The sequence below is a fragment of the Heliangelus exortis genome, chromosome 12 (assembly GCF_036169615.1).
Source record: "Heliangelus exortis chromosome 12, bHelExo1.hap1, whole genome shotgun sequence".
NCBI classification, from domain to species: Eukaryota; Metazoa; Chordata; class Aves; order Apodiformes; family Trochilidae; genus Heliangelus; species Heliangelus exortis.
In genome coordinates this window covers 12,561,035-12,588,399 of record NC_092433.1, presented here as the reverse complement: position 1 = coordinate 12,588,399, position 27,365 = coordinate 12,561,035, and the positions used below count along the sequence as shown (strand labels likewise).

General features: G+C 41.1%; 3 protein-coding genes across 10 annotated transcripts in view; all 3 read right to left on the bottom strand.

Annotated features, from left to right (window-relative positions):
* PXK (PX domain containing serine/threonine kinase like) overlaps positions 1 to 22,018 on the bottom strand; it is a 36,763-nt gene extending 14,745 nt beyond the window's left edge. For 5 of the 8 annotated variants that reach the window (XR_011728255.1, XR_011728254.1, XM_071756149.1 and 2 more), the window contains exons 1-10: positions 21,758 to 21,986; positions 11,350 to 11,400; positions 10,653 to 10,700; positions 5,892 to 6,078; positions 3,898 to 3,975; positions 3,656 to 3,729; positions 2,691 to 2,765; positions 1,346 to 1,450; positions 1,080 to 1,181; positions 282 to 443 (exon numbers count right to left, since the gene is read on the bottom strand). Coding sequence is in view for 6 of the 8 variants with exons in the window: in XM_071756149.1 (XP_071612250.1) it covers positions 282 to 443; positions 1,080 to 1,181; positions 1,346 to 1,450; positions 2,691 to 2,765; positions 3,656 to 3,729; positions 3,898 to 3,975; positions 5,892 to 6,078; positions 10,653 to 10,700; positions 11,350 to 11,400; positions 21,758 to 21,859 (984 nt within the window). In the remaining 2 variants the exon portion in view is untranslated. Of the gene's footprint in view, positions 1 to 281; positions 444 to 1,079; positions 1,182 to 1,345; positions 1,451 to 2,690; positions 2,766 to 3,655; positions 3,730 to 3,897; positions 3,976 to 5,891; positions 6,079 to 10,652; positions 10,701 to 11,349; positions 11,401 to 21,186; positions 21,444 to 21,757 lie in introns of those variants that run through there. The other 3 variants (XM_071756147.1, XM_071756146.1, XM_071756152.1) reach the window with 3 other exon arrangements.
* A 1,883-nt stretch (positions 22,019 to 23,901) lies between these two features.
* Positions 23,902 to 24,455, bottom strand: HTD2 (hydroxyacyl-thioester dehydratase type 2). The gene has a single exon (XM_071756135.1). The coding sequence runs from the start codon at positions 24,453 to 24,455 to the stop codon at positions 23,937 to 23,939; it is 519 nt and encodes a 172-aa protein (XP_071612236.1). The 3' UTR covers positions 23,902 to 23,936.
* On the bottom strand, positions 23,902 to 26,944 carry RPP14 (ribonuclease P/MRP subunit p14). The gene is made up of 5 exons (XM_071756136.1): positions 26,752 to 26,944; positions 26,577 to 26,661; positions 25,854 to 25,930; positions 25,191 to 25,269; positions 23,902 to 24,555 (listed from the first exon to the last, which is right to left on the bottom strand). The coding sequence occupies exons 1-5, from the start codon at positions 26,859 to 26,861 to the stop codon at positions 24,499 to 24,501; spliced, it is 408 nt and encodes a 135-aa protein (XP_071612237.1). The 5' UTR covers positions 26,862 to 26,944; the 3' UTR covers positions 23,902 to 24,498.
* Positions 26,945 to 27,365: the final 421 nt, after the last annotated feature.

The following is a 27,365-nucleotide window of genomic DNA, read 5'->3' as shown; positions in this document are numbered from 1 at the left end:
AAAGATCTGGAAACAAGTGCTGTTTACTTCTGTGCCAGCACTGCTGTGATGAAAACACTCATCTGCACTCCCCTTCTACCTGCTTAGGTTTGGTCTCAGCCTCACTCGAGTGTGCTGCAACAAAACTCTGCAGCCAGACAGTGACTGGAGGAAAAAGGGATATCATAAAGAGAAGCTCAGATTAAAGAAAGGGTTTTTTCATTCTTGGCAGTTCTCCACACACAGAAGTTGAAGATAAAGGGATGCATAAGAGTCAGCTAAATTAATTGTCTGAATCTTACATTAATTTTCCGAAACTGTGAAAAGTATGATCTATAAAATGATGGAAGTCCCAATAAGGAATTTTCTAGATCCAGTAACTTGCAGGTGTCCCCATCCAGCACCACATTGGCAGAGTGAAGATGGCCATAAGGAAATCCTTTCTCATGCAAGAATTTTAATACCTGAAAAAAATCCAAGACAGGAGCACTGTCACAAGATGCTCTGATGATCTCAAGATCTTAAATGGTCCAATATTAAAGCAGATACATAGTAAATGAGGTCCCTATTTAGAATGCTCACTCAACTTGATCTCCTACCTACATCATCTTTGGCTGACTATTCATTTCCATTTCACTGGCTACATTTGCCACAAAACAAACATTTGACACTGATCCTCAAAACTGGCTTATAGACATCTCCCAAAGAGCTCTGGAAGCTAGAATTCACAATCTTAATGCATATTAGCATTTAAATAAATAATGAAAAAACCACATTAATGACAATTAATTTATGGTATATGTTCTGCAAGCTTTGAAATACTTCTTTCCCTTTTCCTGCAAGCAAAAAACATTATCACCTTCCCTCCCACTTCAGCTCCACATGTACCAACTGCCTTTTTTTTGTTGTGAGAAATGGCCCCACACAAACATATCTAAATTCAACATGTAGCAACTAATCTCACTTTACATTTAGCTTTGAAGTCTGCTGTCAAAATAAAGCTTGTCTGCACAAAAGTTTGTCTACTTTTTCTAGTTAAACCAGTTGGCCTCAAAAACAAAAATCATAAAGGCTAGTAACTCAAGCAGAAGAAAAAATACCTCTAATATTTGCCTTCCATATGTTTTTATTTGCTGGAGATCAAGACCTTGATTTTTTTTAGGATTGCAATACTTCTTCAGGAAAGGGTCTTTTGGTTTTGCCTTTAAAAAAAAAAAATACATGTCAAGTATCATGCCTAGAAAACCCATTAAATGTCTTGGTTTGCTTAGCAATAGATGGTAAACAGTTTTATAAAAGACATACTATGATAATTGCAGAAAACATTCCACCATTTGAGTTGGTGACAGCAGGAGGGATACCTTACCTTATAAATAATGTCTTTTAGTGTCCCTTTTTCACTGAATGGTCTAATAACCAGTGCTGAAGATTCATTGGCAGTGGCAAAAGTGATTTTGTAAATATAGGGATGCTATCAAAAGAAGAAATTGTAGGTAAATTTTAGATGACAGATTCTGCAATTCATTTTTGCTGGACTCACAAAATAAAAAGATCTGCCTGAATTGTATGTTAAAAGCAATAAATTGGATTATGTCAGTGACATTTGCTCAAGTTATTCCATCTTAACCTGGAGTAAACTTCACAAGGAGATTAACTTCCACATAAATAATAATTGTTAAAAATCCATCATCTTTTTCTTTAAAAAAACAGACTGGCAATTTAGAAAAATGAAGAATAACCCCAATTAATACTTACACATCAGCACCTTTACAGCAGCTTTAAGTAATGCTAAGCTAAAAAACTAATTGATGGTCTTATACAACTGTGCCACACAAGGAAACTTGGCATTAAGAGCTGTCGTAACAGTTCTATGTCTTCAGAAATTATTAAAACTATTTCCTGCAACTTCATGAAACCAAATGAGACAGCACAGATGGAAATAAATTACACATACAACACATACTTTTATTGAAACTGTAAGTTAGAAAAAGACTCCTTGTTTATGTCCTATTTTAATACAAAAGTTTCAGTCTGGTTTGGGGATTGAAAAGCCTAATTTTCAGACTCTTCAGTTGTGTATATCTGCTGAGTTCCAAGTCTGCACAGAACTTTTCCAGTTTAAATACCATCCTTTTCAGCCAGTCTCTCACATGCTTAATATCCTTAAAGAGAAACTCCTTTTGAAGTCAAATGCCAGTTTTTCAGACAAAGATGCCTACTGGATTTATAAGGTGGCATTGCACAGGAGCTTAAATTGTACAGCCTCCACTGTGCCTCTACTAAGATATTCCTGTCTTGAGTTCAAAGAACTAAAAAAATAATGATACTTACTGCACTGCCTCATCCACTGATGCTTAAGAATACACCCAGCATATGGGTTAGCAATTACACCTCCACAGCACTACCCTAACAGCCTAAAAGTGTTGAGGAGCTGAAATAAAAACTCATTATCTCACACTACTGCACAAGAAAAAAAACAAATTAACCTCAGCTCTAAATCTCCTGTAATAATCCTGCAGAATTATTACCTGTGCTGAGAATGTTACCTCATATTATGTGGAAAATATAATTAAAAGGTTTGCACATACTTAAATGAAAGCAACTCTAAAATTACCAACTATGTCTAATACATCACATGTGATTTTGCAAGATCAGCCCTTAACAAGCACTTTTGTGCTGGCACAATTTAAAAGTCTTCAGGTCATACTCACAGAACAGGAAGAAAGAAGTTTCACAGCATACTGTAAGTCTTTGTCAGACAAGTATTTATCAGGGCCAAGATCAGCCTGGAAATAAATAGAAAAAGAATGGCATTGTAATAGATGTTGCATTCCATAATGAAAGTGTGATCTATAGTCTCCTCTCACAAATTATGACAGCTGACTGAAGGTATATTTTGAAGAGCAAGCAAGGAAATTACACATACAAAATGAAACTTGAAGAGGCTGAATAAAGCCATGGTTTTACAATACCAAGTGTCTGACAGTAAATAAGTATTATTGCCTCCTTCCTCCCCCATATCTGACTTGCATTACCACCACTGAGTGAACTCTGGACATGTCAAGCTTGGGGACTGTGTGCATTGTGAACTGATAAGGCTTAAATCCCCACCTTCTTCCTCTTCAGAAAAAAAAACTTCCCTCTTACTGCAGACTTCAGTGATATCCGCTCTCTAGTGAAGTCTCACAAACAGCTACTCTGACATAATTAAGAGGGCAACACACTTCAGCACAGGACTAAAAGGAAGTGTTTAGTAGCACAATCAATTTGGTGTCAACACATGTCTACTTTAAAGGTGCAATTCATGCCTCTCTCGGCGTCAGTGAAACAAAAGATCCAAGAAAGGAAACCAACCACTCCAAAAAGAATGCCCTTGTTATTTTCACTGAGAAAATCTATGCTGTGGTCAACAGCTACATCATTACAAGAGAAGATACAGAGATACAGGAATGGGAACGAGTGATCAGGCACAGAAACTTGCAAACTGGATTTGCCACTAGAGAAAAGAAACATAGAAAGTTCCCACACCACACACCCCACCTAGGGGCTTTCAAGGCTCCTTCAAAGCCTGAGCTCTTAAATCTATCTCTCTGTCACTCACACATGGTATTCAATATAGATGAAATAAACCAGGTTCATCAAGAAAGACTTGAGTATGAGGTGAAAATATATATACCCAGCTTAACATTAGCCGTTCCTTTGGTTGATTCTTAATCTTCATTAAGAAATATTTCTTACGTATTCGCCAGCCTACAAAAGAAGAGTCATCAACAGCTTTAATTAAAACACTACTAAATCACAAGGCTTACAGGCAGGACGAGGTCTGTAAGCAAAGACAGTATTGTCATCTTAGGACAACTCATAAAGCTGGGGAGAAGAAAAATCAGAGAAGTGTTGATGCATATATGCTCTCCTTACCTATATCTTTTAATGGCTCTGCCACTTCCCACTTTGGCTCTGATCGGAAGAACATTGAAACATGCTGTAAGGCAATCTCTGGAGCAGGGGGGGGAAACAAAACACTTTTGTAAGAGACTATTTAAGATAATTTTCCATGTAAGGTAAGATTCAATGCCACAAGGAAGCCTGCAGGAATTCAGACAAAGTCAGCAAAAACACTTTTAAAAGGAAAACAGATAAAACCACAGTTAAATAGTGTTTGCATTTTAAACCTGAGAACTCAAATCCACAGAGAAAACAGAAAGAACTGTCTTCAGAAAACGACTTTCTGAGTTTGCATTCTATCTGTACTAGATCTACTGTTCCAAGTTGAAATCCAACACTCGCAAGCAAAGATTTCCCACACTGCATTAGATCACAAAATGTTTCTACTATAGCTGTAAAAGTGCTAACTTTTACATCTCTTTAACATGCATTTACACTCCCATTACCACATGTAAACTACTCAGTTCTTGTTTACTATGCATTATTCTGTCCTCTTCTGTGCAGGCAAAAGTATTTTGCTAGCTATCACGATCCAACACAAATTTCAGGGTGGGGGGGGAGGGAGGTCATCCTGGTTACTGGATTCTCCCACAGCTGGGAACACAACTGGTTTATTCATGAAGCAATTTGAGGGGAAATCTCAGTGAGAAGTGGTAACAGCAGGGGGAGAAAGGGAATCATGCCAAGAAGTTTTCTCTAACATGGCTTCTCTTGGCATAGAAACACAGCAGAAAGGTGACACTGATCTTTCCACACTGTACCTTTTCTCTCCAAAAATAGGCTAGGAAAAAGAGACAGAACAGTGTGATAAATATCAGCTCACTAGTATTTAAGAGATGACAAACTGGCTGTATCTCTTAAGACCATAGGTGATGACTGGGTTGCTACTAACTTCCAAGCAACAATAAAATATCATGATGAAAGCACTCAAATTTAGCACAGAAGTCACATTGCCTCCTTTAGGATTTAACTTGCTTGCTCAGCATTTGCCAGACAGACTGCATCCTTATTAGAGTTACTAATAATTTACAACTCCTCCACAGCTTATCATAAACATCCGGGAAATGTTTTTTGCACTTGAAAGCTGAAGACACGAGAACATTACAAAAACAGGAGAGCAAAAAAAGACAAGTGAAAAGGAAGTAACAAGTTCCTGTTTCAGTACGTTCTGCTTATATGAAAACAAACTTTGCATTTTGCAGAGTCAGTTTCCCCATGAACTGCCTCTGTGGAGTGGGTTTCATCACTAAGAGGAAGCTTTTTACAATCTCTTAGACAAATATTTAACGATTTCCAATGGCTGAAGCTCAAGTCAGACAAATTCAAAGAAGAAACCTTTGATAATGAAAAGAACTGATCACTGGAATATAATTTTAAGGGATGCAGTGATTGTCCAGGATCTAGGGGGAGAAGGTTTGTAACTTATTCATGCCTTGAAAACATACTCAATGTAGCTCAAACAATTAGCCCTACACCCAAAGTGATAATGTGGGCTAGACAAGATGACCACAATTGTTCCTGTTGATTTGAAAAAACACAGAACCATGATGAATTCAAGATTTAGTGTTCAGAAAGCCTGACATTATAACAGAATGCAGAGCTGACAAACTAACTCTCTGGTAGGCAAATAATTTCTGAACACCAACCCTCTATTTCTCACAAACTGAAAACTTAGATGTTGCTGTCATCATCCCCACTCTCCCAAGTTCAGCTTACATAGATCTTGACCCTTATCACTCCTCTGTAAAATAATTCAATATTTAGATTTGACAATCACAGCATGACTTGTGCAGAGAGCTGGAGAAACATTATCCTAAATAATCATATGCACAGCATGATAGTTTTGAAGGTTGTCCTCCCCTCCACCCTCCAGGCTTCAGTGTAAATCTTTGCCAGCATTAGCAGAAGATAGACATGCACACACACAAAAATGAAACTGTAGTACAGTTCTGCAACTCCTCACTTACCAGTGTAGTTTACAGAATAGCTGTTTGGGTCCAAGAATTTTTTTACCAGTTCACAGTTAGACAGTATGTGATGGGTAGTAATTACATCAAGATAGGCCTGGAGTCCTTTCTGTCTTTCTGCTATGAATTCCCGCTCCATATTTCCAATCAGTTTTTTTGGAGGAAGAGGTAGACTTAGAGTTGAGATCTTAAAAAGAGAGGAAAAATTACTAACCTTGGTCTCAAAACGCCTCAGCAATATAAACTAGCAACTCAGAAAGAAAAATACTCTCAGCAGTAAGCTAACTACTGGGTGACACTTTTTGTACTGCGTATATACAAGATTTTAAGTTTTTTCTCAGAACTGTTACCAGGGTAAGGTAGTCAGATGACAGCTCACACTCCACGGTGAAGAGCTCATTAAGTGGAAGGACACCAAAAACACAAGGAGGTGTTTTTGCTAGTGATTTTGCTAGTGACTCATGCGTTTAAGATTACTACACAAAACTTGCAGACACTAAATGGCTCCAATTTTCTGCCAAATCCTTTCTATTACATACCTCTGCCACAACTCAAAAGCAATTCACACCTTACCATTTTCTCCCCTGAAGATTTATGATTTCTTATTTCATGAAGTGCAGATTAACAGCTTTCGTTTGCCTCTACTGCCTTTATAGGTAATTTGGAGCCCTCACTGTCAGCATTTTAAATCTGTAATTTCAAATATGGTACAACTTTTCTATTTGCTCTTCCAAATTTGTTGCTGTACAAGTTTTAAACAGCCATACAATTTTCAACCAGAAAACTACCAGTGGATGTGCAATAGTTGTTTTATGTCGACATCAGTGATCCAAAACTCCAGATAAAAACAGAGAAATACTTCAAAATAGGGCAATGTAAAAGTGTACAGAAATTCAAAACCTTATGTAAGTCAGATCAAAGAGATCACCTTTAGAAAACAAAACTGGGTTGCTCACTGTGTTTACATTCAATTACATCATGTGAATTGCCAGTATAAATTTTTCATGTTGTTAACACATTGTTGTACTGCAGATCAAAGCACCTGCCTTGGGTATGCTGAGTCTCCATGGGAGTTATCTTTAAGAAATGTGTACTGCAGGAATCAATTACACCAGATGCAATAACCTCATTTCTAAAGCAAACGGTTCACCAGGGAGAAGATGAGGGCTTTTGGTGTTCAAACAGCTTTCGATTTAACTGGTAGAAGAAGTGAAGGATTAGTTCAGCAAAGTGAGGTATAAGTAGAAATCCCTTTCCTTCGTTTTCCCCCTTCTTTTGAACATAGAAGCTGTACCCCTCTAACCTTAGCTCTTCTAGTTCTCCTGTTTCTGACTCCAAATCGTGGGCTGAATAATAGCTGCAACTATGACTGAATCACATAAGATGTGAATAAAAATCACCCACTGATCTTGTTTAATGCTCTTTAACACCCAGGGGGGCAGTCGAGGGGAATGGAGAATATATCCAGGAATAAACCCAAAAGCAACTATATACCACTTAGAACTAATCTGGCAAATTACTGGCTGTACCACTAAAGGCACAGAAAACTTTCATTTGGCAGACCACTCTTACTTAAATTCAAAAACAAGTTTCTAAACAAAACCCAAATCCATTTCTGGTATTACTCATTTGAAAAGCATGTCAAGTTATAATCACCTTTACTTTCTTGAGCTGACAGCTAGCTACCATCAGAAAGAAAAGGACTCTAGTTCAGTTGTTTTCAAATCACTATTATCTGTTTTAAAATTTATTTCAAGAAACCATACATCTGCTATTATTTTTCAGCAGAAAGTAATATTCACCATCAAGTTTTTGTGGCTCTCTGCCAAAACACACAGGACAGTGAGAACACCATTTACCACAGAACACCTCACTGAGGTCCTGACCTTGCCAAGACCTCACATGCGTTCAAACACCAGCAGTACTTCTCAGTGGCCCCAGCTCAGCACTGGAGCCAGGATGGGCTTCACCACAGAAGAACCTGGGAATTAACATTCTTATCTTCCTGCTCAGGAATGTCTGTTCAAAAGCTGCAATAAAACGCTTCACAAAAGCCAGACATCCAACTGCAAATACTGTAGCACCAGTTCACTTTACAGGAGAGCAGCCAAAGATCTCCACACATCTCTGCCAGATAAGCGAAGAGGAATGAATGCAGGATGGTCTGGGAGGAGCTTTCAACCCAGTACTCAGCTGAGAGTTCAGGGCATCTGGCTTGAAACTTTCTGATACAGATCAGGGTCACAGGTTTACACCTCTCATTATTTCCCAGGTGTTTGGTAGGACTGCATTCCCTAACCTAGACAGTTTGGAAATTCTCAATCCTTATTATTATTGCACAGGTAACACCGGATTAACAGCAGAAACATTGCATTCCAACTTGGCTGCAGCTGTGTGCTCAAACACAACCACCCGAACCTACAAAGAGGTTAAGTATGCCCCAAGAATTGGAAAACTTGGGGCTTTACACCCAAAAGAATCTCCACCAGTTTTTCCAGCAACATCTTGGTTTTGAAGAAAGGAGACTGTGTTTTGGTATTTTCTTACTGCTTTAAACTCAAGAGATCTGTTTTGTTTGGCTTGGAGTTTTGTCTATTTACTGTAATTTCAATAAACAAAAGATGAGAGTTTAAAGAGTTTTAAAAACACTCATGGGACCTGAATACTGCTATGATATATTGTTGCTTAGAGTTCTGAATGGAAAGAACTGTGGAGTGTTGTGTATCTTAGTAGCTCAGAAAGCTGAACATCCAGCATCACAGCTTCACAAAGAGCAATTTTAGCAAGCTTCTCAATCAGCTTCTGTCTGCTATCTCTCAAGCTCTGGCATACAGAATAAGGCTGGAGAAGCAGTTGTGCCTGTCAAAAGCAGAGCTGTGTATCTTTGATAAAGACTTAAAACTCTCCTCCTGCCCTTCTGTTGGGCACATAATGAAGAATTACAACTCTCAGGGCAGCGAACTGTACCAGCCAGAAAAGGCTACCTCTAAGCAGAGATACATCTTTGCCTTTCCAGGCTGTGGAAAGCAGTAGCAGGAGTTTGAACATCAGAGAGTGAGCAATAGTTTTTTTGAAAGAGAGCAAGTGCAAATGACACAGTCCGTAAATTTAGCCACCCTTTGCATACCCTCCTATCCAAGTCAGATGTATGTCTTGATGATTCTGCTATATCTCTTTTAGATATCCAAGCACGGGTCATTTTTGTCCCAAATCTTAATTTCTTATAGATGTGAAATCTTTCTCATTTCAAACACTTTTTCCCCACTCTTCAAGTTGCTGTCAAACAGTTTCCTGAACCCTCTGCTTTTATCACTCACCTCTACCTCAGATGCAAAGACCTTTTCTTTCTTTACTACATCATAACCTATTTACCTTCCCTTTCTAGTCCTTCCACCTAGGCCTGACCTCTAAGTACCTGCCATTTCTAAATTTTAGGTCTCCAAGGTTCATTGCTTTTTAGACTAAAGCTGCCTCATTTGAAAGTTAAATGACAAACCAACAGGGTTTTTTCATGCCTTAATACATTCTACTCTCCACAGTTGAGAGGAGTTTGTTATAAGTGGCTGCAACACTGAACTCTTTCTTTTTAAAACTATTTCCAAATTCTCTCCTTGTGACCTCTATCAAAACTTGACCATGGTTAAGGCTACAATGACCACAACATTCTGTGATGGACCAGTCCCATCTTATTTCCTTGTGCTTCCACAGCTGTTTATCTTATCTTAAATCTTGGATTTCTTTGGAGCAGGACACATCTTTCTATTGCATTTATTCAACACACCACTCAAGAGATTTCCAGGTCATGATAAAAATTCCTGCATGCTACCACACATTTCAGTAAAATAACTGAACAATCATGTTTAATCTGTTGCATTAAGACTAACTTGCCCCCTCATCCACCTTCTAGCACAGGAATCAGCTATAGCAGACTATCAGAGGGCAAAATTCAATATCCTTACATGTTCTTGCTCACTGTGCTTCATCAAGCAGCTGAACTAAAGGGGGGTGAGGGGAAGGGAGTTGAAGTGCAAGCAGTATTAAGCTCTTGCATTCACACAACATTTAACAAGGGAAAAAAAATTCCAAAGTCACAAAAATTTATCTTCAGTTGCAGAAGTTCTTTTTATCTTGCTTGCATAATACTATGGGAATTTCAAGTAACACGTTTCACCCTGGTAAATGCTAGGCACTGCTGCTACCCCCTCTTCCCAAACACACTCATATACCCTGCTTTTTCCCACACAAACTAAAAAGAAATAATTGTCCCAAAAAGCAAAAGAAGAGACACAGTAAGTCCAGTGTTTAGCTAAGGAACCCTTCCCAGTGATACAGAAACCCATCACATGATAAGCAGCATCTGGTAGTGCTTTTAGACGAATATAAATAATGAGACACATAGCACTTCAATGCTGAATTTATAAGGTTGGTATGTGCCTTGGCTTTCCTCAAATCAAAGCAGGAACAAATAATAATGCATACAACAAGAGTAAATCACAGTATTGAAGGGAAAGATTCATTATCTGCCAATTTTCTCAATTTCTGAATAAATTGGTCCCATTTATGCTAAAATTAAAATTTTACAAGAAAAAACATGAGTGGAAAAAGTATACATTCAAGTTACATTTGAAGTAACAGTTTCTCTTCACAGCTATGTGAATTTGTATTTTTTTATTCAATGCAATATTTTAAAATATCACAAGGCATTTTAAATATATCCTTTTAAATGACATTTTATAATTATACATCAAGGGTGAAAGTTACCTGCAAGCTATTATTAAGCAAGTCAAAGTCACTGTATCGCCTCACAATCTGCAAAATACAAAGTTCAAGAAACATATTACTTTTCCCATTAGGACTTTATTCTTCAGGATCACATCAGAGAAAGTAATTCCCATTTATAATCTTCTTATTTTAACCAGTTTTGTACAAATGCATAACTGCTGGATTTATGCCACATAACCAGAGAGCAAAGACAACTTCTTAATCACATCTCAGACAGAAAGAAAATGCATTCATAAATATTATCTTGAAGCAGGTTAAAAAAAATTGCAAGCAAAGTTGTCTGCCAACAAAACACTTGTAATACATTGGATGCAGCAACTTTTCAGTCATCTTCAATGTTTCATTGGTCAGGTATCAGCAAAGCTGTGATTTTAGAACTAACGAAGACAAACTGAGAGATTTAAAAATGATGAGTGTACCAACACACAGCAGTAACACATGACAAGCTTTTTTCCTGGAATACTCACAATCACAGCAGACAACATGCCTTCTGCAGCTGGCAGCAATATTGGGTTTTTTCTTAGTTTTTGACCAAAAGTATTCAAACACTTCATGTTCTCAATTCCAAACCAACATTTCCCTCTCCAACTCAAATTAAAAAGAGCTAGAATTTACAATTTTCAAATTCTTTCTAAAAAGGCATCCTGGTTACATGAACCACTTTTTAAGAAATTACCTGCCAACTGTTTTCTGTTGAAATTCCTCTCTGAACACGGATTATGTATTCCTAATAAAAAAAATAAAAAAAAAGACATCAGAACTTATGAGTTGAAGAAAATTATTAGCTACTTCTCCAAATATGACCACAATCCAATTAGGAAACATAACAAAACAGAAAATTTAAATCCAAATTTTAAGTGCCTAGTTCAAGATCTGAGCTGGGTTTGCTCAGACCCATCACCAGCAGCTGACTATCTTCTTCACAGAGTAAAAGAGAGAGGTCTATGAACTTGCAGACATGAGAAACACTTGATCAGTTTTGTTTAATGAAGGAAAAAGATAGTAACATACACACCAAACACCTCTACTGACAACAGCTGAAGAAACCTCACCCCAAATATCCAACAATTAGCACCCAGGGATCACTGCCACCATCATAACAGAATTAAATGCCAGTAAACACTCACTGCTAACCAAATTAATTATTTTTATAGAAACAAAGTTTACCAGAAATCAAGCTTTGGGGTGTGCTTGAGCAACTACAATGATCTTAAAGGTCCTTTCCAACTGTGAAGATTCTGTTTGTGTGTGAACAAGAACATATCCTCTTCTCATGCTGATGATTCCTCATTTATAATGCATGCTTAATGTTAAGTATTTATATAAAAACTATGCAGATAGATCTAATCTCAGTAAACCACTTTAAAGAATTAATAATTCTCCCACCATGATTACATTCATAAAGCACAATTCTTTTCAGTGTCTTCACTTCAAGGTCCTCTTTACCTTTGTACACTAATACATGGTCAATACAAAAAATATCATTATTTGAGATCTATGTATCTCTAGAATAGATACCAAGTATTCTGTACCCCTACTCAGACATAGTTCAGAGCAGCCATTATTTTGTTTACCTCCACTCTTTGTTTGAAAAGAGCTCTAAAAACGTTTTTGACATTTCGAATACCATAAACAAGGCAAGTCCTTTTCCTAGCAAGTCTATCATCTTTGGTTTACATATTGTTTAATTAGCAAGGAAATAAAATTAATCTAGGCTAAGTGTAGTAACAGATACTCCCTTTACAATCTGAATAGACAAATCTCTATAAATGCAGCTGTTTTTAAAGCCTTATTACACAGATAATCCCATGCCCATATAATTTACATTGAAAAACATGAAAATGGAAAGCCAAAAAGTAAAGTACTGCGTGAGAAAATGCAACTCTTAACATTGAAGAGAGCTGGAGAGTACCCAGAGTTGGAAGAGGGGGAAGATCCCACTTTTAACCTTCCTTACAACTGTACCAGATCGATGCTGTAGGAGAGGACTATGTCCCACACACATTTTAGGCCTGTTCATTTTCTGTGCTATGCTTGGAAATTCACTGGCCACACACTGCACACCTGCAGCCACAAAATTAAACACAAGAAGTAGAAATTCTAAAACAAATACAGATTCAAGCCACGGCTCACAGTATTCCTAAACTGGAACATGCAAAACGCTCTTTGTGTTTGTGCCAAGCAACGCATGAGTACCCACCCAGTCACTGCCTGCAGTGCAGCATCACATGATGAACCAGTTGTAATTCAGCTCAGAGGACTTCATTCACCCCAGTAAAAACTTTCAAATGTATTTTATGTAAGGTATTGAATAATTTTTTGATTTAAAATGCCACCTAATTTTGCTGAACTGCTTGCATCAATGGGAGTCAAAAAAATGACAGGTCAGAACATTATACACAATTTTTTTTTAGATATTAAAATTAATGCTGCATTCCAAATTGTCATGAATAGACAATAATGAAATAACAATTAATAAACAAAGGCATTTCCAGCATCTTGAGTTTATATATAAAATTTGGCCATTCTGCAACTATAACTCTTTCTGGCATGTTCATGCATACCAATCAGATAATTCAATTGTCTGAGTGTTTGATCCATGAAGTATTATAAATTCAGCCCCACAGTTAAAAATCCATTGCAGGCATTTATTAGTAACTTCTTTCAGGTACTGCAAAATGCCTTCTGATTTTGCAAGTTGCCTTCAGCATCACACAGAAGTAATTCTCCTCTTTCAAATGAAATTAAATTAAAAGGGTTGTACACTGAAAACCACAAATATACTATTGAATACAATCAAGCAAAGCAGGGCACATCAGAGAATCCATCCATAGAATCAAGTTTGCATTTAACATTTACCACCATGGAAAGTAAGTAGTAGTGTAAACCAAGAATTATGGCTATTCCAGACAAAAGGCAAAGGCAACACCTACCTGGTGGCATTATCTTGTGTATTCACCCTCAACTAATTCAGTTTATTGACTTAAATTTCCTTGCAGTTTCCTTCCAAAGCACAGTGCTGCTCAGGCAAAAATGCTGTTTTCTAAAACTGACCCAAAATATTTTTATAATCAACAGCTATCAAATATCAGTAGGAATTTCGAACCATCTAGCCTTGAGAACTAATCCAGGACTAGAAAGCATAAAGCCCAAAGTGATTTACATCACTTAATGTCCTAGTAGGAAATGTCAGAAATCCAAGATGTCACAAACCAAAACACAGAACTATTATACTGGAATAAAAGTGCCTCTTTTCAGAAAGGCAGCCTTACATGCTTTCTCCATATTGTCTTCTCTTACCCTTTTGAAATTATAATTAAGGTATTTTCCTGGAAAACAAGAAGCCCAAATCCTCATAAACATTAACAGAAATCCACAAAGCTGACTGCAATTCAACCAGTGTAGTTATGTTTGGAAACTGCACCAGAAAGCAACTAAAGGGACACCTGGAAACCCAGATTCACCACCAATGTGGCTTTTCCTGTTTCCATTGCTGCATTTTGGGAAGTAGGAAGAGGCTACTTCACACACAGACAAAAAATTGCAGCAACTGCTTACTCAGTAAGTCTCAAAGGAACGTTGGCTGTTCCTCTAAAAACCACGTCAGTGATGATTCACCACGTTCAGTCATTCATCTTTCCTAGGATTTTGAAAGAAGTAGAGTTATTACTCCATCCCTTGTAGCACTTAACTCTTTATCCAACAATTAATCTTTTCTATTTTACCCCAAGAAAATGCTCTTGGGTAGGCAGAACACAAATATTCATTAGACAACCACCAAAGCATCTTATTACACACACCTTGATCAATATAACAGTTGTCTCTTCTGGAGAGCCCAGGGCTCAGAGTTCATTCTGACAGAGAGATCATTTAAAAAAATAAAACAGATTTGGGCCACAACTATTTTTTCCCAGGCAGACTCAATCATTTTCCCATCCAGTTGTGCTTTGGCAACATAAAGCACTAATCAATCCCCCTCTGTGTCATGGGGTCCACAACATGAAAGAGGAGAGCATGGCTCTCCAGGCATGGTAGTTAGTTCTGCCTGTATGGAACAGGAAAGTCACCACCAAACACTCTCCATCAGCAGTGACTGCAATGAAGAATTTGCCATCTCAGCACTATCTTGTCAACACAACTAATGAATAACACTAAATGGTCTCTGGTTTTTGTTGTTTTTTTCTTCCTAAAGTAGATAACCAGATTGAAAGCCAACAAATAGCTGGAGTAAAATAGCAACAATAAGAAATACAACCTCGTTCCCAATATCTGTCATGGCTACACATAATCAGCATATGACAGTAAGCAGAGTTTCAGTGAGAAGTTGATATTTCCTATTGCCTCCACAAGGCAAAAAACTTGTCTCAGGATTATAATTACCACTGCTGATAGACACTTCCCACAGGACCAAAGAAGAGTTTTCAGCTCTTCAAGGGAAGAGCCTAAATGCACAAAAGCCTTTATTACTCTTCCAAATTCCAGTTTGTTTAGAAAAAAAATCCAAATTACAACAGTTTTCTTTTGAGACAACCTTATTTGATAGTGGGACTGAGACTGTACCCATAGGACATAAGTGAAAGTATAAAGGAAATAGATGGGCACAGTCAGAATATGTTCTGTTTAGCTGCATCATCTAACATGGGAAAATATGATGGAAAAGGCTTCAGAACTGGCTAGTAACTACTGGAGTTAACTCCTGCTGACAATTTTGGGGATCAAGCCCCAGGCTCAGTGTTAGCTACACTCATGTAGAAATTCCCATGCCATCTTTTACTTCTACATGCAAGGTTCCGAATCTATGACTCAAGTTTACCACAGAACTTCAAAGGAGCCTTAAGGGCTGTTAGCTGGCAAAGAAAAGTCTCAGCTCACAGAACAGAGACAACCTCCTGCTACTGATTTTGCAGGCAGGCAGCAGCTCCTTGACAGCAACGGCACAGGAGCCACCAACAAGATATAAAACCATTCTCCAAGACAACCTCCCTGAGTCTTTCCAGACTCCCATACAGGTAAGGTTTGTACATCCACTGCTCTTCCTGCCAATACTGCCAAGCCACTTCCTGCCACAACCTTCATGTTCCAGCAGCAGTTCAATGTATGTTTTTAAAGATGCCAACCAAAGCAGTTTTACCTATGGAATCATTTCCTGGCTGCTCTGATTTGTCAAGAATGCGGAAATTGGTGCTGGGAGGAGGCAGCTGGGAGCAGGGAATGCTGGATGACCCCAGCTGCACACTGTCATTCCCTAAAATCTTCTTTCTACCACTACAGTGCTAGAGAGTTTCTGAATAAGAGTATTTCAAAACATGTACATAGATAAGTGGCAACCACACTGCATTTCTCCAGTCCTTTGCTAATAACAATTTCACAATCACTGCCTGGGATTAACATTATCCTGAATTTACCCTTTTCCATGCAGAGCCAGAATTAAGGTGGGGTTTTTTTTCCCCAAAACTCACCAAGATTATTCCTTGTGATTCCAGCAAATCAGCAGTAGCAGCTCTGAGCTGCTCAGGTAATTTTATAACATTACCAGGTGAAAGTTACACTGCAAAACACATCCACATATTTAACAGTTACTGTTAATAATCTTTCCTTGTTTTTGAAACAGAAAGCAAACAGGAAAGAAAGGCTTTTGCAGAAACAAATTAGGAAAGAACAAGTGGGGAATTTAGAGATTCATATAATAAAATGTAGAGTCTTGCCAATGTTGGGTAATACATTCTGTTTTCCCAAGAGAGTCTCTAAATTTCCGGCTCAGGATACTCAATCTATTTTTCACAGATTTCTGCTGTACATCTGTTTAATCCAACAGGCTTGAAAAGCCAACCATTATAAAGATCCAGGTCACCTTCAGGTCACATCAACTGAAAGTTTCAAAGGGTTTTATTTTATAAGCACTAAAGAGAGGAAAGCCTAATTACGCATGAATACAATCCCTGCTTAAGTAGGCTGGATTGGCACAATTTCTAGTAAGAAGCTCTTTAAAATGTTTATTTAGAAAATCTCCCATGTGAAAAGTAGCCACAAAATGAGGAAAGCTGCTCAGACTCAGGGACCTCTTTGCTACGAGGCACAGGATTCATTTGCTATTGCACAACCTGCCATGGAACCCATCTGAGGCAGGAGCAGCACAGCAGTGGTTACCTGCATTTTAAACAATGCAGGTGCTTGGCCAGGGACATTATTACACAGTTATGGCACACTGTGTCATACACAGCACACTGTGGCTCTGGGGTAGTAATGAATAAGCCACTCAATAAGTGAAAGCTATGAAGTAGGACAACTGCAGAAAAAAAAATAGGACACACATTTACATGTCATGAAACAGACTGAACAAGAAAAGCTCTGGAGAGAGACGAGAAATACCAGTTTTTGCGTATTCTGCATCACCACGGCCTTCACCAGAAAAGCAAAACACTCAGTATTTTTCAGGAAATAGTCAGTAGCCAATAAAAATATTCTAATTACACCGCAAGATCTCTAAGGCAATGGACTTACTGAGGTATGATACAGCAACTAATGTTTTGACTGCAGTCTTTGCAGCAGCTGCAGATGCAATACTAATTTAGTGAGTTCACTGGGAGAAATCATAAGGTAGGAATTGCTAAAATTAGGTGTGATGAAACAGCCATCCTTGTTCAACTCCAGCTAGGGGAGGAGGTGGGTGATGGCAAAGCTTACTTGCTAAGTCCAGTGGAAGGACTGCATTACCAAAACCTCAAACAAGTGAGCTCTAATAGTTCTCCATCTAAAGCCACCTCTAAAAGTAACTTTTTGGGGTTTTTTTTCCCAAAAGCAAATGCACTTCTGCAGAGACTGTATTCCTTATAAAGCAGATGTGCAGTCCTTTACAAGCCTTTAAGTTAAAACTTGCATGTCTAGAAACATATGGCTCCATTTTCTTATTACAGAACAATATAGAAAAAACATAAATGCCTTTTCAAGCTTTTTCTAATCTAAGAGCCATGAGTGTCAACATCCGTCATTGCTTCAGGAAAATGAAAAACTCTGAAAGCATGTTAGGAGAGGGATTTATTTCAGCTGTTCACTTCCAAAGGCTTTTAAGACAACAGTGTACTGTAGCAAAATTGGTTATTTCACTACTTCAATTTCAACATGAAATGTATGAAAAAGGAAAATCACTTCAGAAAAGGCTTAGGGAATGCTCAGAAATATGTGTATAACTTGGTAGTGGCTGTACTGCTGTAAAGTGCCTTTAAAGCTTGTATGTACAGATGTGCACTACTTATTTAGGAATATGTCTACATTATTGTGGAGGAAAACAGCATCCTATTTTAAGGCTTATAAAGAAAGTAACTTTTAAATAGTAAAAATAGGGACGAAATACTGCAACACGAAGTAAGTTCAATAGCCAAAATTTATTAAAGCTTTAGCACTGAAAATGCCTCTGCTGACAGAACGCAACATTTGGCATTAATATGAGACACTTGTAAATGGTTTGATATATCAGATGTAGTTCCACTCCTATTGGATTCAAGGAATGCAGTGGCAACAACTTCATTTTCTGCTGGTACAGAAACAACAAACAGTTGGTACAAACACCAACCAAAAGCAGTGAACCGTGCCTATGAAAAGGTGCCCAGCACACTCCTGGAAGTTATACAGCAACTCTCTCTTACACAGTGCCAGCAACTGAAGCATAGAAAAAGATAAAATGAAGCTGACAGGGTTTGCTCGTGTAATTTCAAGTCTATTAAGTGAGGTACCATTGGAATGTGCCTGCAGTATCAATTTATTTGGCTTTCAAAATGAGGACTCCATAAGCACTGCACTATATAGAATTACTTGAATGTAAGTGAACCTTCCAATAAAACTCACACTGCTTTTAACACACTGAACTGGGGGAACAACTTTTTGTTAAAAGTCTTCATTTTCATCTTCAATTATAATTGGAAACAAATACACCAAAAGAAAACTTCAGCTGTCAATTTCTTTGTTGCAACACAAAAGCATGGTCATCAAGTACCAGCTGAGATGTACTAACTCAGGCAAGAAATTCTGAGCTCTTTGACCTGAAGGAAACATAAAGAGCTGGAGAGCATATCAGAAAATTTTGGAGGTTATTTACTAACAATCTAAAAACCACCTTTACAAGGGGATTGAAATACTCTTACTAAGCAAAAAATTTAGACCCTTAAAAGTATGTTTTAAATACTAGAATTGTCTGGAAAATTCAGACAAGTATGTAGTAGGCTCAGGTTTTGGTTTCAGTTTTGTTTTTTTTAGTTTCTCCTTCATCCCAGGAAACAGAAACTCAGCCCCTGCCAAGTACAACCTTTGATGCAATGCTTTTAAGTTTACACTCACCCAGTCTGTTGCATTAAATTTCAATTAGCAGAAGTGCTTAAAACAATCGACGTGGACTTCATCATATTTACAGAGCTTTTCCTGAAATTCTTCACCTTTTCCTCAGCTGGTTACTCAGAAGACTGGCTATTTTCAGCACTCAGAGAAGGTTAACATTATTACTGGTTCAGTTGCCAAATTAAAGTTGTACCTAACCTGGGCCTTTTTTTTTTTTTTTTTTTTTTTTTTTTTTTGAGGGCTTTTATAAGCTATGATCTACAGGAAAAAAAAATAATAAATGCAAGTTCAAAGCAACTCTTGAGACACCAAGCAGTGTTATAAAACCTTAATACATGCTGCTTACAGAAGAACAGAAAATTTATTCATGGATGCCTTTGCATTTCAGCTTTAGAACAAGTCTAGCATGTGAAGACCTGGTTCTTCAAACATTAATTTGGGATGAAGACTTGGATAGATCTGCATCTTCTGAAGATATCCCGTTGAGGTGGGATGAGGAACAAACGCAAAAGCATTGTTATTGACAACCTACTTCCTTACATCTATAATATACCAAAGTAAACCACCACCTTAACACCTCACAAAGGCACTTCAACTCTTAACTCTCAGAGGGGCTTCCTTTACACACCTCTTCAAACACAGGGATCTACTTGTCTGGCTTATTTAAACCAGAAAAGTTCAAATCAGGGACAGCATCACACACCAATAAACAACTTACTCAGATACCAGGGACATAGGATGAAAGGTCCAAAATGACAAAATACTTGACTTATATCAAATAAGAAACCAAGTCTGTGTTATGGCTTCCTGTATTTTGTTATCCCACACTGCCTCTATATAAACCATCTGCGCCACACACACTTCAAGCCATCTTTCAACTATCAACAGGGCTTCTGCAGTAAAACAAACAATTACTAATAGATGTATCTCAGAGACAGATTTTTAAATCAAAAGGCACAGTGCTCCAGCATTCTGTTATTAACAAAGATCAGAGAAAAATCAGTAGAGAATTTTTTCTGAACATCCACTAGTAACAGAATACAGAGATGAAAGACAGAGGGGGGAGCAACATTTGCTATCACACTCACCCAGAGAAGACAACACACACAGCTTTTGGATTGAAAAACTACTTCCAAGTGCTCATTCTAAAAGAATTTTGTGGCACTTTTTTTGTTTTCTAACCAGAATCATCAAAACCAAAGGAAAGAACACAAAAAGCTATTGTTGTTTGCACTAGCAAAGAAGAGTAATAAGGAACAATGGAAACAAGTCAACAATGAAACTGTAATCTGGACTGCTGAGGAGTATTACAAGTTATACAACTGCTCAAAGGATTTGGCACATGCACCTCTCAGCTATTGAAACAGGTTAAAAGCACCAGGCTTTCCAGATAACAAACTTCATTGGTTTTATTTATAAAAGGACTTGTAACAATTGAGAGCCACAGCCTGCTACAAGATGTCCTGAACAAATTTCTTATGTGTAACTTGTGTTCAAAGAAAGACTGAAACATTAGTTAATGCAAGTTCATCACACACAAAAAGCATTTCTCAAGTGATTACTTACAGGAAGAATATTTAATTAGACAGTCTACTGACCAGTTGTATATCCTGTGCTGAACCTACAATTATTAGGAGTATTTACCAGATGCAAGGAAGAAGAGAGAGATCAACAACACAGGAGTCTGAGCTGTCTAAGGGGCAGAAAGGACACTCTCTCCACTTAAAACGTGCTTCGTGATAGCCTGCGGGCTTCTAAAGTACCTTGGCCTCCTTTCTAGCCCAGCATCCCTGCTCTCAGCTCAAGCAGGGATTAGAAGTGACAGTCAGTTTTCTCTCTGATTCACAGTACTGCTTGGTCTTACCGTAAACTAATAAAGTGGAAATTGACTGCCAACAGGAGATTCTGAAATCTGGGTTATTACTGCATGCTCAAAGACAGTCGAGTTCTTATGGAGGTGGTGTGGATATGTACTATCCAGACATTCCAGAAGAATTAATCTGTGACATGTCTGGTTCTGATGCATGTCACCCCCCTCTCAGCAAGGAGAGGGGGATGCTCTGCAGCTTTCACTGCCGGGCAGGCACTGCTGTGCCTGCGGGCACACGGTACAGCCCGGAGGCAAACCTTGCCCGTTCAAACGTAACTTCATCCCAGCTACTAAAATCAGGCAACCAGAACCCACCTCTGCTCCAGCCGCTGCAACAGACCCCGAGGAAAAATAAGAAATTACAACAACTGACTTAGTCAGAGGGCACAAGGCCTCCTTCAAAACCCGCAGACGTAAGTCTGAGACCACCGCGCACCCCGGCACCGCCTGCACCCCGGCAGTTCCGGGCGGTACCGACACCGGGAGCTGCGGGGTTCTGAAGCAGGATAAGCCCTTAGCAGAGGGCGAGACGGAGCCCAACAACCCCCGGCTGGCTGCAGACCAGGCACCGGCGGCACCGCCACAACCCGCGCTCCTGGGGACCGGTCCCGCTGCTCCCTGCCCCCTGCCCCGCACAGCCCCGGGCCCCGCACAGCCCCAGCCCCCCCCTCAGCTGCCCCGGGCCCTACCCAGCGCCGTCCCTGCCTCCCGCTCCCCTCGGCCTCGCTCCTGCCGAGCTGAGCCGCTGCCCCCCGCACCGCCAGTGCCCCGGCCGGGCCCCGCGTTCCCGGTTACCCGGCTGCCCCCCGCTCCCTCACCTCGCTCTCCCGGCTCCCCTCCCGCCTCCCCCCGCGGCCCGGCCTGCCCGCCGGTCGGCGCCGCTCACCGTGTGGGAGTGCAGGCTCTGGCTCGCTTCGATCTGCGCTGTCAGCGGCACCGTGTCGTCCAGCAGCACCTTGCCGGCCGGCGGCTTCTCCATGAAGGCCATCCCGGGGAGGAGGAGAGCGAGAGCCCGGTGTCTCCAACCTGCTTCCCGGGGCAGCTCCCGGCGCGGCCGCCGCTGTCAACACCGCGACGCCACCGGGCCTGAGCGGCGCCCACCGCCAGGGGGCGCTGTGCCACGGACGCTCGGGGCAGGCGCGGCCTCGGGGACGGGAAGGGAGGGGGGGGGAAGGCGGCGACGGGGCCCGGGCGGGCGGTCCCGGGGGAAGAGGCTGGGGAAGGGCGGTGCGAACAGCATGCGGCTACCCGGGGCTTTGCTTGCTCTCGGTAAGTCGCCCCGCTGCTCAAGGCTTTGGCGTCCTGTGCTCCGCGCCGTTCCGGTGTAAGGAACGGCCGCGGTAGCCTCAGCGCAGGGCGGGGGTTTGCCCCGGGATGCTGCCGGTCCGCGCAGAGAGAAACGCTTAAAAGGGCTGACGCACCTGCTGCTCCTTACCTTATGGGTTTATTTGGGGTTGTTCGGGGTTTTTTTGTACTTGAACGTTCATAACAAATCGAGGAGCATCCAGCATCTTCTACTCAACTTGTAGATCTTCAGTTGATTTGTTTCAAAACACAGATCTAATGTTGTTAAATCGAATTCCACAACCTGCCTTTCATTGCAGCAGCATAGGAAACTCTTTATTTCAATACTACTTAGCACTTGGGAACCTGCTGCCTGTTGAACGATACCTTTTGTGTCCTCACATTGTATCCAGGAATTAATCTCACTTAAATGCTGGGATAAGGAAAGCTCTCCCTAGGAACTGGTTCCATGTTGTGCCCCATGCTTTGGAAAGAGAGGGCATCCTGAAGCCAAACAGCTGAAACGTCACCCCTCCCCCTGAGCCAGTTTGACTCAACACCTGGGGTTTGCTGCCACAGCATGACTGCACTTCAGAACAAGACATCACACCCCAAGTGTCACTGTTCTACCAAGCACCTTCATCACAGCATGAGGACAAATTTGTATTTCATACCAAACAACTTCTGAGGTTATGTGAAGCCAAGGAAAGTTATGGATCCATTTTTGCTGCAGAAAAAACATGCAGGAATAAGAGGTCTTTTCCCAGAAAATTGTATAAGCCACCAACTGAAGACAGACTACTTTTAGTCTCCATCATTCCCCAAAAAAAGTTTCCTTATGTATAATAATCTTATGTTGGTACTAAAATAATTTAAGCCAGATGATTTACTAATGAATTTACCAAAAGCTGACTTCACCAACTACCAGGATACTTACAGTGGGCAAAGAAGAATACATGTTCACAGTCAAATAAGCAGAGAAGCCATAGAGCTGGTATTCAGCAAAATTGCCCCTCCTGGTCTAGCCAACAGGAGCATAAGGAGGGAATAAGTACAAGCAGTGACAATACGGCTTTTAGAAAGCCTCCTGCGCTCTGCTTCTGGGAGGCAAATTTAGTGTTTTTATCATTAAAGACAAATTTTTGTTTATAATCAGGTTTTGTAAGGTATCTCAGTAATTTGAAAATATTATGAGAGCCACATCTCCAGCTGCACCAGGCAGAGCACATTGCTCATGTGAAGGCTGACCCCTAACTTGCTGACCTAAGGCTTTAGTAGGTAGAACACGGCACCAGCATCAGCTAGAGCTGCCATGGAGCTGCCAGAGCTCACAGCCTGTGTGTGTCAATACCTCCACTTCTAATCTGCTTGTTAAACACACAGCATTGTCCATTCCACCAGTGCTTGTTAGCAGTACAACCACTTTTACACAGAGTGAAAAAGTTTGCACTGAACAGAGCTAGTGTGGACTGCAATTTTGCCAAAAGGAACAGCCCCAATATTAGCCTGACCATTCCAGACTTCCCACTGTAGCAGAGTAAGGGCTGGTCCAAACATGCCACATGTATCACAGCAAGTGCCTGGTTCCCTTGGTTTTATTGTGGTGGTGCACAGGGAAAAGTAAATAAGCTGTACAGTTAATGCAGTTGTAAAAAATAAAGTTTCTGTACCTTCTTTGAAACATTTTGTTGCGAATTCAGTGGATTAAGTCACATCACATAAAAAGACAAGAGTCAAAACCAAGCATACATTTCTGACCTTTATAGTAATGCAGCATGGGCTCAACAGGTCTGAGAGGTGCCTGGCACCATGACTTTCACCATCCCCTCCATCACAGTCTTTTCACTTTCTTTGACTTTACATGATACTGAAATGTGAGCAACAGAACCCTTGAGTCGTTTAACTTCTGCTGCAGCTACAACTTCCTCACCAGTATACAAAGGAGCTGGAAACCGGATCTCCTGGGACAGAAATATACAGCCTTGGCCGGGCATTTTAGTACCCAGAACTGCAGAAATAAGTCCATTGATCAAAACTCCATGTACGATAGTTCTCCCAAACCTAGATTTCTTTGCAAAATCTTCGTTTAAATGCAAAGGATTTGTGTCACCTGTTAAATCAGAAAAGGTAACAACATCATTCTGTGTAAAAGCTTTGCTAAGTTCAGCTTTGTCTCCAACTTTTATGTGTAAACCCTGAAGCAAGGGATGTCCAAGCAGTGAGTTGGTAACTGTGAGCTTTGTCAAGGCTCTTTGTCGGAAAACTCCTCCAGAAAGTCCACACCTGAAGGACTGCAACATCTCGGGAAACTTCTGCTTTGTAGAGCCAAACCAACAACTGCATTCAGTCCAAGACTAGTTCTCTACTATTGCCAGATAATGCAAGAAGAAATGGAGATGCCTAGTTTGGGAGAAGACAAAAACAAAGCAAGAAATTAACTAAAACTTCTTAAAAAACCCAACAAAACACCATCAAATGCACTCAAAGTTGAAAATACTTAAACCTCCCTATAAAAGATTAAAAACTTAGAGCTATGCCAAAGGTGATTTTTGCTTGGCCATTGCTTCGAAGGCAAAGAATTATTGGAACTAATTTTTTAAACAGCATCCTCAAGAAAAAAATAAGCTCTGGAAGTGCTTGCATTTTTAAAAGAGGTCAGCAGACAGCACCTACTAAAATGGGAAAAAATGGGACAGGGGGAATGAAAAATAGGATCAAGATGTGGGCCAAGAATGAAACTTCCCAAAATTTATTTTCTTGCAGATGTTATTCATGAGATCAGGACCTCTCATTGAAATGAAACCATGAAGTAATAAGATGGCCACTACTGTCACATTTTATAATATTCATTATAAGATAGGAATTGCTTAAATACAGGCCTACACACCTGCAATGAAAAGCATTTCACTCCCAAACCTAAACATTACTGCATCTAGGCCATGTTTCTGAGAAGAGGAAAAGTGCTCAGCTAGCCAGACACCTTCCAGTGAGAGCTGGAGTTTGGAGGGAGCCATCCAGCCCCCACAGGGCTTTACCTGCAGCACTCGAAAGGCACAGCGCCTGTTCTGGTAGGAGCCCAGCAATGTCAGAGCACTCCACAGCTTAACGAGGCCACTAAATAAAAACATAACTGTATTAATAAAATTTGGGTTTTGCCATTTTCCTGCAGCATAAACATCTTGAATAAAAAACGTTACATAAAAAGTGATGAAACGGTAACTGAGTTTGACAACAGGCAATTTTACCAAGGAGTTCTAGTAGCAACACTGTGCCACAAAGGGTTACTGCAATGCCTGCAGTCTCTTGTTCTTGACATGCAGAGATACATGCTGTAACCTTTTCACATTCACTTTATCAGCCCTGTTCTTGCTCTTTCTGTGCCTTAAATTCCTTCTTCCCCCAGATCACCTGCAGCTGCCTTCACCATTTACACCTGTAGCAACATCTTTACTATAGAAAAATATTTAAGGCCATATATTTCAACACTCTTGTCAGACTATTATGTTTTAAAGCAGGAATAATGCACCGATGCTTACAGGTTACCAAATCTTATTGAATTTTTATTGTTTTCATATTCCAGGCAGACATCTGCAAACTAAGCTCAATTCTTCAAAAGCCATCCTTCATTTAAGAGTTCTGTTTCCTTATAAAAATTGTTTTCATGGCATTATATGAAGTATCTATCTACTGCACCTTACCTGCTAATAACTCTTAATATGGCAGACAGAGTTTTTTCCTCATATGTTAAGACATCAACAGGTAAAGCTGCTCCAACCTATGAAAGAATATGTTATTTAATAATTACCATCCCGTGCTCTTATAGTGGTTTATAAATAAGTGAATTCACTGCCAGCCTGCAAGACCATTGAAGGTGTTATAGGGTATGCTCAAACCTCACCCAAGCTTTTCAGCCACACCTCTAGATTTACTCAGCTCCCTTCCTCTCCGAGTGGTTTAGACAGAAGCCACTTTCAGTTCCACGGTACAGCGGGAGAAACAGAGACTCCGCATTGATGTGACTTGCTTAAAGGCAGCCAGCAGTACTGTAAACCAGAACCAGTACTGGGGCCTTCCCCAGGTCCCTTCCCGTGGTTCTCCCGTGGTTTGAGTGAAAGCACCAATTCTAAAGGCACGCGGGAGCCACTTCATTACGGGCAAAATGCACAATTCGCAGCGAGGTACAACGGGGGCTGGACAGCAGGGAACGGGTCAAGGGAGGGGCAAACCGGAGACGCTTCTCCTACCTACACGGGCCCAAGGTTCGTCAGCCGAGCCCTCCCCTCCGCTCAGCCCCAGACGGGCTGATAGCGGGGCAGAACCGACACAAAACGGACCGCGAAAGGCAGGGCCACGCCGGCCGCGCCCCCCCGTGCCCAGCCCGAAGCGGCCAACGAAGAGAAGGAACCCATCCCCGGGCCCACCTCTCCGTGCAGCTCCCTCAGCGCCGACACCACCAGCTGCTTGAACTGCGCGACGCTGGGCCGGGTCCCTCCGTCCGGCAGCTCCCTGCGGGGAAGCAGAGCAGAGGGCAGCCGGGGCTTCCCGGCGGCGGAGGGGCCGCGGGACGGGGGCAAGGAGGGTGGCACAGACACTCACAGGCGGACGCGCAGGTAGTGGTGCTCCGCCGCGCTTCGCAGCACCCGCCGCTCGAAGGTGGCGGCCGGCGGCTCTGCCCGCTCCATCCGCCTGCCCGGGCCGCCCTCCATCCGCCTGCCCGCCCGCTCCAGCAGCAGCAATGGCGGCGCGGAGCCGCCCCGGCACTCTACGGCGGCCCCGAGGGGTCAGTACCCGCCTCGGCGTCACCATGGCGACGCGAAGAAGAGCGTCGGCTCAGGCCCGGCCCCAGGCCGCCCCGGCGCGTCTGGCAGGGAGAAAAGGACGCTTTGGCACTGCTTTATCCGGAGCGAAGGGACGGCCCGGGGACTGCTTGAGCTCGGTGGCTGCTCTCCAGCCGACAGGCTGTAAGCCCTGATCTTCTGGGCAGGGGAAGTGGCCAGTGCTGGGTTATGCCCTCCATTCATGTCCTAGGGTTTGAACTAGAACTCCCTTCCAACCTCATCCCTTCCATCCCAGTGAGGAGCGCAACCGCTGGGGCCCCGTTGGGCACCGACAGCGGGACGGGGTCTTACCCCGGCATCCCTCGCCTGTCCAGGCCCGGGCCAGGCTGCCACCCAGAGCCCCTAAACCCACCTGGGCCTGGGAACCCCGAG